The sequence below is a fragment of the Vitis riparia genome, chromosome 8 (assembly GCF_004353265.1).
Source record: "Vitis riparia cultivar Riparia Gloire de Montpellier isolate 1030 chromosome 8, EGFV_Vit.rip_1.0, whole genome shotgun sequence".
Taxonomy (NCBI): domain Eukaryota; kingdom Viridiplantae; phylum Streptophyta; class Magnoliopsida; order Vitales; family Vitaceae; genus Vitis; species Vitis riparia.
The window spans coordinates 13,888,301-13,897,372 of NC_048438.1; the positions used below are offsets into that span (position 1 = coordinate 13,888,301).

General features: G+C 38.8%; 1 protein-coding gene across 1 annotated transcript; it reads left to right on the forward strand.

The window, feature by feature from the left end:
• Positions 1-3,702: 3,702 nt before the first annotated feature.
• On the forward strand, positions 3,703-9,072 carry LOC117920482 (ankyrin repeat-containing protein ITN1-like). The gene is made up of 4 exons (XM_034838046.1): positions 3,703-3,881; positions 4,113-4,772; positions 5,835-6,244; positions 7,848-9,072. Exons 1-4 carry the CDS (start codon positions 3,863-3,865, stop codon positions 8,673-8,675), a joined length of 1,917 nt encoding a protein of 638 aa, XP_034693937.1. The 5' UTR covers positions 3,703-3,862; the 3' UTR covers positions 8,676-9,072.

Sequence of the window (9,072 nt, forward strand, 5' to 3'; positions counted from 1 at the left end):
TCAAAATCAAATAAAAAGAAATCCAAGAATGTCACATGGCCCAAAGGTGGCCCATACTAAAGATGGCCAATGCATGGCCTGGTAGGAATAGGGCCCAGTTGACTTGTGCATGCTGGGGCTGTTGATAGACATTACCTGTAGGTCCCACTATATCAACAATACCGGCCATTGTCTGAGATTGTTGTAGAAGTAGATGAATGGTTGTTGTCACTGCTCGTGCAGGATGATAGATATCGACAATTGGGTCATGCCCACCCTATGTTGGGATGAAAGCTACATGTTGGCTCTGAGAGAGGAGGTTGTAGAAAGAACTTGCTGGCAAGTCAGAAATGTCCCGATCTGGTGCAGCAATCCAGACTGCTGAACCTTCACTTTGCTGACCAGTGATGCAAACACTATTTTCCATGAACTGGGATGCAGCAATTTCCTCATTAGCAGTTGAGTTCCCAACTGCTGCACCCGAGCTAGGATTATAGCCAGCTGGAGAGGAACCATATGGTCCATAGCCACCTGGCATTCCCATGTGTGCTGAGTTTCCAGTATTAATCCCTGGCTTGTATTATGGAAGTGAATATTTGACTCCTACAGCAGCTGCAATGGGTGGAGTTGGATATACACCACCAACAGTCTCCGAACCAAGGGAGAGAAGGGTGACATCCAACAACAGTAGGTCTTGGACCTTCTCATTGCCCTCACGCTTAAGATTGCAACCTGTACAATAGCACCATAGGCCATAGTTTTTTACGCTTGGAAATTGGCATGTTGGACCTTGATTCCCGGTTCATGAGTAAAAGAATCCTTGAGAACCAGGACTGACACTTGCAAGCTTGGAGATTCTTGAGAATCAGCATTGGCACTTGCAAGCCTGGAGATGGTGGAAAACCTTAATGGTGTTGAGAAGAATGCTTCACAACATCTACATGAAAGGGTCTTCGAAATAATCTGGGAGGGAAAATGGAGTGAAATATGGAGCCTCTGTTGTACTGAAGCGCGTCTGAACTCTAGGATTCTGGGTCATGGTGCACTAGTGGCTCTGGTTCAGTCTAGTGGAGGAACAACAATCCAGTATGCCAGTAGAATCATGGTCGACAAGAACTGTAGATAAAGAAGATGGGCGAAATACAGCTACTGGATCATGTAATGAATTGTTGAAGAGATCAATTGAGACACTTTCACTCTCAGGAGCAGAGGCAGCCATACGTTGGGCAAGCCATCAGGAGATGTGCCTCCACATCTAGCCGATGAATATGTCTGGTAGTACACAACCTTGGGTATTTGCTGATTGTGAAAGCCTGGAGAAAACTGAAAATGCATGTACTCATCATAACTGAAAACCCAGATTCTAGCCACAAGGAGGTCATCGCTTGAAGCTTCACGGAAAGCAGCTGAGACTTTGGCATGCTGAGATGGGTCAGGAACCAAATACATCAACCAGTAGGCATTGAAACCATTTGCATAGTAAGGGCTACCATTCATCACAAGATGCGCTCCTCTTATTATGATGAATCCACCTTGCACTTCAACTCGAACCCCACGGACCACCACACCATCGAATGCCAAGTTCCGCTTCAACCCAAACTTTCCCTCGACTTTGGAGCCTTGAGTATGCACTCAGGGAGGAAAAGAAAACAAGGAGATAATAGGATAGCAACAAGAAGAACATGAAGACTTTAACAATCATGCTGGACCCATTTCAATATTTCATCCATGGGTCTAGCAGTCAGTGGGCTAAGATGGAAAATACTTGTCAGAATAGGGCATAAAACACAGCAGGCTCTTCAAATATTTAATCAGTAATCCCCAAATCAATGCAACCCAACAAGCAAAGTGGAAATCATACAGAATGGGACAAGAGAAAATGAAAGATGAGGATATATGAGAAAACTATAAATGGCCATACCTAAAGATCTCTTTCCCACACTGGTGACTATTGTGCTCCTCTTGTTCTTTGCTTCTTTCTCAACTTTCTTTTCTCAAGCTTCCTTCCCCTATCTCTCTAATGTCTCTCTACCCTTCTCCTTATTTTTCTCTTCAGTTCACCCAGAAAAACCCAGTCTGCTTCTCTCTCCAAATCTCACGTCCTAAAATTACAATGCTACAGAAAACTCTCCTAGCTCTCTCTGGAACCCTTCTCCTTTCTCTCCAAAAGCAATGTCCTCCCTGCAGATATGCTCTCTCTAAAAAACCCTCCTCAAAAGCCCCTGCTTTCTGCCAATATCTCTTCTTTTCTCCCGGATTTGCCTTTCCAACAATCTCTGCAGAAACAGCCACCAAAAGCACCACCACCAGCCTGTAGCCTCCTCTCCTTCTCTCTCATCCGCGCCCCCTAACGGCCTACGGGACCACTTTCCAGAATGTTTTTCCACGTGTCATCCTTGTATTCGCCTCCCAAAAAGCAAGGTTGATTCACTTATGGCCACTGAGGATGTAACACGTGGCTCGCTGGGTGGTGACACCTGGCTAAAAGATCTGTAGAAAAGTGAGGAAAATAAGCCCCTAAAATGGGGGTCTACAGGTACATAAAATAAATACTATTTTATATTATATTTATCCTATCTTGAATTTTATCTTTAAAAATAAAAACCCAATTTACTTCTTTGTTCTTTTATTATTTTTATGATTAATAAACATTTTAATTTTAAATTTTATTAAATACAATTAATTTAAATTCAAACAAAAATACTTTGTTTTCCATTTTATAATTTATTTAAAAATAATTCAATGCACTTAAAATTAATAAGCTATTTTCTAATTGAAAACCACCGTTGTTTATTAATGTTGGAGTTGGGACCCGCCCAAGTTGGGTTGACCCAACCAAATAAAAAATCCAGGGTAATTTCTTAGAGTAAGAATTATTAGAACTGCTAAGAAACCATCCCAATAAAAAATAAAAATAAAAAGAGTTCCCTCTTACAAAAGAATGAAATCAAGAAAATGAAAGAAAAATTATAAAGTGAAAGACTTTTATATTGACGTGGTGGTTCTCGATTTTAATGTGGTTTCATTTATTACCTGGATTTTAATGTGGTTCTATTTATTATCTGGGGGTCGACTACTGGGGTTGACGCAAAAAATTGAACAATAAAATAACTATTTTTTATTTTTTTTTATTTTGGACATTTAAAAAAGGTTATTTGATTTTTTCTTAAAAAAAGTAAAATTAAATTAAATTTTAAAAATCAAGCAAAATCAACTTGCTTTTGGGAAATAACTTTAATTATATTAAAATTTTAAAACGATTTATAAGAAAATATTACATTTGCAGCCTATTTGGTAATAATTTTAAAAAATATTTTTATCTTAAATTTTTTTTTTAAAAAAATTAAATATTTATCTAAATTTAAAAAACAAAATTAAAAATAGGTAATTCTTTTAAAAATATTTTGTTTTTTTTGAAGAAAACGTTTTCATTAAAAATACTTCCGATAAACGCAATTTTATTACCTTTTTAAAACGTTAAAAATAATAATAAAAAAATGTTATCTTGTTATAAATGGTAATAAAATAATAAATAAAGACGTCTAGTTTCAAACCTTCAACTGATCATAAATTAATTGTCCAGTGGAAGGATGAATTTCATCTCAAAAGTCAAAGTCTAATGGGCCTTAAAAAATAAAAAATAATAAAATAAATAAATGAAATAGAAAAATGGGGAAAAAGTGGAGCCCCATCTAAAATGGTAGGTCCGGCGGCGTCAACAAGTGGAAATCCAAAGGAGAAAGAAGGCGAAGCATTTTTTTCCGTCATCGGCGACTGCCCGATCTTTCCTACCTCCTTCCTCTTCCGCTTTCCAAAACCCTAAGAATTCAAAATCCTTTTGCGTCCGCAAAATGATTTTTTAGGGCAATTCTCCAACATTTCGATGGGTTCTGGATTTGAAGGTACTTTCCTTTCTTTTCTTATTGGTTTGTTTGGCCGCCCCCGAAGATGGGAGAAAAGAGAATGAAATGAGATTGAAATGTTTTGAATCTAAAATTATGATGCATTTTGCTTTTTATTTTTCTGCATTTTCTCAACGGCCGAACACTACGTTTGATTGATGAGTTTTGGATTTGTTGATCTGATCGTTTCAGTTGCTTATAATTTGTTGATTTTTATGGTTGATTGAAAAGGGGACGAGAGGGATCTGGAGAAGGGAGAGGCCCGGCCCCAGAACCTTACCCATTTGAACGATCCGTCGCCGCTGCCTTCTCCATCGGCTGCGACCTCAGGGCCCGCGCTGGTTTTATCCAATTCTGGTAAGGCTTTGGGTATCTCTGCTTCCAGTAAGGCTTTGGGTGCATCGGCATCTAGTAAGGCTTTGGGTGTTTCGCCTTCCAGCAAGGCTTTGGTTCTGTCCAATTCTGGTAAGGCTTTGGTTCTATCAAATTCCGGTAAGTCTCTGGTCCTGTCCAATTCTGGAAAGCGGATCGATCAAGCGGGAAAGAAGAAGTACGTGAAGCAGGTGACTGGGCGGCATAATGATACGGAGCTGCATTTGGCCGCTGCGCGTGGGGACTTGGAGGCAGTGAAGCAGATTCTGGGCGAGATAGATGCTCAGATGACGGGAACATTGAGCGGGGCAGATTTTGATGCTGAGGTGGCAGAGATTCGGGCTGCAGTTGTGGACGAAGTGAATGAGTTGGGGGAGACAGCATTGTTTACTGCTGCAGAGAAGGGGCATCTGGATGTGGTGAAAGAGTTATTGCAGTACTCTACTAAAGAGGGCATTGCCATGAAGAATCAATCTGGATTTGATGCTCTACATATTGCTGCAAGTAAAGGTCACCAAGGTAAAGATAAATTGGATTTCATGCACATCTCCCATTTCATATTATTCCACTTCCTTTTCTCTTCTTGTTGTCTTCCTGTTGTTGTTTCAACTGAATCTAGCTGGAATAAACTGTCGTTGTATCCTCCACAGCCACCACCGGGTAATCCGGGGATTCCCAAATGGCAGGAATGAACCCAAGCTGTTCCACACATCATGGCACTCACTCTTACCATTAGGCCATGCAGGGAATCTGTTAAATTCAATATCTCAAAGTTGTTATCCTAATATGGGAAATGCAGAAAAAGGGAAATGTGAACGGGAGAATGGAAATGGGAAACCTAATTAGGAACTCTATTGAGACAGATAGAATTGTTACTGAGCCCGAGGAAACATCTGATAATATTTTTTCTATATCTATGGGACATCTATTATTAGTTTTTAATATGCAACTAAAGAGTAGTATTGAAAGTGTCAAGGGAACCCATGTACACAGGAAACTGTACAAGAGCACCCAGCTGAAAAGAAAAAGAACCCAGAAAAAACTACACTGTGGGGATTGAAAAACAGGGCTCACAAGTTTCACACAGTCCATCACATTGTACTGGTTAAAGACTCTGGTACTTGGTGCCACCCTTTTAAATCTCTGGGGCCGGGACCCTATTCATTCCTTTTTAAGAACGATATTAATTATGAAATTTCATAATTTTGTCAAAAAGTGTTTATAAGATATAACCAGGTTTTCCTGAAAGCATTGATGCTGCAAGTTTTGAATTGTGCAAGACAAGCAAAATGAAAAATGTGAGATTTATTCACAATTTTAATTGTGTTGTAAAAGGCAAATAGTTGGGGAAGTTATCTCTTGAATTCCTTGAGAACTGAGAAGATATTACAGAAAATATGCAATATTGCTGTATCTTTTTTTATTATATCTTGTTATATGTGCTTTCAAATTTTTATGGCACACGGCTGTCATGAAAAACATACAAACTATTTCTATCTTCTTCTTTTTTACCTGGCTCTGGCCTCAGATATTTTCCATCCAAAATCAGCTGAATAGAGTTTAATAACCATCTCCATGCAGTAATCGTTGAGGTGCTATTGGACTATGACCCAGAGCTAAGCAAAACAGTGGGCCAATCAAATGCAACACCTCTAATATCTGCAGCAACAAGAGGGCATCTAGCAGTAGTTAATAAATTGCTGTCTAAAGATTCTGGCTTGCTAGAGATATCTAAATCCAATGGAAAGAATGCATTACATTTAGCTGCTCGGCAGGGGCATGTAGATATTGTAAAAGCATTGCTTGACAAAGATCCACAACTGGCAAGAAGGACTGATAAGAAAGGGCAAACTGCATTGCATATGGCTGTAAAAGGGGTTAGTCGTGAAGTGGTGAAGTTGCTTCTTGATGCAGATGCAGCCATTGTGATGCTCCCAGACAAGTTCGGTAACACAGCATTACATGTAGCAACCAGGAAAAAGCGAGCTGAGGTATCGATAAGATTGCTGCAAGTATATTCCATATCTGCATATTTTCTTAACTGTCCATGGGCCTAATTATCGCATAACATAGAACTATTACTCATATTATTTGATCAGTTTTGGATGAGTGGGCTGCACACCCTGGACTCACCCAAGTAAACCACATCTTGAATTTAGGATAAACATTAGCCTTAGTTCAGTTAAAGCTTGGCCTGGCCCCATGAAGTATGATGCCTCACACATACACTTGCACACGTCTTATAGATTTATGTGGTACCATAAATTCACAAAATTAGTTTTGTCGCATAAGCAGAGCATGGTTTATCGCTTCACTGCCTTAATTTTCAAGCTAACATTTTGCTCTTGCGATGCACTCCTTTTTGGTGTCATCAATTTTTGATCTGCATTTTAAAAAAAATCAAGTTACCATTTCGGCAAAACAAATTTTATGTTGTATTTTTGCAATGTTTAATGAGCATATTATTTCTTGACAGTTTAACTTTGGCAGGCCTGAACACTAACCCACGGCTCATTTTATACAATGGGCTGGGTTCTGACTGACCTCAGCTTGGCTAAGTGCAGCTCAATTTGCACTTTTTTTGTTCTGGACAATAGCTTTTTAGGAGTTATTGAGGTTGGATTGTTCATTTGGGTTGGTCTCTTTTGTATCCTGACTATTTTTTCAACATAAGGTTTTTAAAGATTAACACCATGTTTGCCAAGAAAGTATCAAGGAAAGAAAAAAAAAATGTTAAAGAAAATGATTTTCTTAAAAAATATATAATTAAAAATCTATGTATTTTCAAATTATTTAATTTTTATATAAAAGAGTTAAATCAAGTGAAATGAGTTTGAAGTAGTAGATAGAAATAATTTATTGATTTTAAATTTATCTTTTATTTTCCTTTCATTTTTCCTTAAATTTTTCAAGAACCAAACATAGCCTAAAAAAATTCTGCTGAAACAGCTGTGTTCTCTTTTTTTCCTTCCCAAATTAGGTGTAAGTAGTCCATTGAGCTAAAGGCCTAGACCTTATCTTTCATCTTTTGTAAATGAATGTTTTCCACACTAAAAGAATTGTATTGGAGGTACAAACTAGCGGAATGGAAAATAGAGTTAACAATCTAGGAATGTGATATAAGTTAAACCAATGGTAAAAAAACAAAATCTATGATAGGAATCATGATCCACAGCCAACCATGTGGTTTGGGGTTGCGGGTGTGTGGTTGTGGTGTTATGGCTTTGCTAGCTATATGATTTTTTTTTTGTTTTATAGACTTTGCTAGCTATATGATTGAAAATGCATGTCATATCAAGCTGCATACATGTAAGGTATGCTTAGTCTTTTGGTACTCTAATCAGATTTTGTTTAGGCTTCAGATCAGTTTTTTGAATGTCATATTCAATATTTATCTTTTCTTTTTGTATTTCTGGCTTTATCTGTGTGTACTCCCGTATTTTCGGTTTCCTTTTTCTTTTCATTGTGCAAACCTATCAGTTTTTTGTTATTGATTTTATGATCATGCAAGAAATAATTAGAATTCCAAAGCAGATTATGGAAATTCTGTTAAGTATAAAATGCAGTAATCTTATCCCTTGCTATTTTGTGCAGATAGTGTATGAGTTGTTACTCCTCCCAGACACCAATGTGAATGCATTGACAAGAGACCACAAAACAGCCCTTGACATAGCTGAAGGATTCCCTCTGTCTGAAGAAACCTCTGACATAAGAGACTGCTTGGCACGGTATGGTGCTGTCAAAGCTAATGAACTGAACCAGCCACGTGATGAGCTTAGGAAAACTGTAACAGAAATCAAGAAAGACGTTCACACCCAGCTTGAACAAACCCGGAAAACCAACAAGAATGTGAGTGGGATTGCCAAGGAACTCCGCAAGCTCCACAGGGAAGGAATCAACAATGCCACCAACTCAGTCACTGTGGTGGCTGTGCTCTTTGCAACAGTTGCATTTGCGGCCATCTTCACAGTTCCTGGTGGTGATAATGACTCGGGGGTGGCTGTGGTGGTGGACAGTCCATCTTTTAAGATATTCTTCATCTTTAATGCCATTGCACTCTTCACATCATTGGCTGTTGTTGTGGTACAGATCACCCTGGTGAGAGGGGAGACGAAATCTGAAAGACGGGTCGTGGAGGTGATCAATAAGTTGATGTGGTTGGCCTCTGTTTGCACTTCAGTGGCCTTCATTGCTTCATCTTACATAGTGGTTGGCCGCCATAACAGGTGGGCTGCCATTCTTGTTACAGTTATAGGAGGAGTTACAATGGCAGGAGTTCTTGGTACTATGACTTATTATGTGGTGAAGTCCAAACGAATTCGGTTACTAAGGAAGAAAGAGAAGCATTTGAGGAGTGGTACCACTTCATGGCGTCACTCAGAGTTGTCTGATTCAGAAGTCAACCCAATTTATGCCATCTGATCTGCCTGGACTCTGGATCTGCTCGGGTCTCCTATCTTCCTTCCGGCCTTTTATCTACAGAAAAAACCAAAAGAAAAGAAACACTGAAAGCAGTTGGGTGACCGGTGTTTTTGTCTGAAAAAGAAAACCAAAAGAAAAGAAAAAAGGAAAAAAAAAAAAAAAAGGTGGGAGCTGTTGGTGTTTTTGAGGGGGGCTTGTGCTGTAAATACCCGATCTGGGAACAAGTAGCATTCCTTATGGATTGATTCTCTGAAGGGGAATGGATTTTTCTTGTTATCATTATATGTAAGAGCATTAAAGGAATACCGGTTGAGGGACCTGGAACAGTTGTTGTATAACTTTTACATTATTACTCTGCATGGCTTAATCCGATTTGACCAGCTACTTATTTGTCTGA

Bases quoted from the DNA above. Each gene is read 5' to 3' on its own strand.
- LOC117920482 (XM_034838046.1), top strand. The intron at 4,773-5,834 runs GTAAAGATAAAT...ATCTCCATGCAG, and splicing joins TGCAAGTAAAGGTCACCAAG to TAATCGTTGAGGTGCTATTG. The intron at 6,245-7,847 runs GTATCGATAAGA...TATTTTGTGCAG, and splicing joins CCAGGAAAAAGCGAGCTGAG to ATAGTGTATGAGTTGTTACT.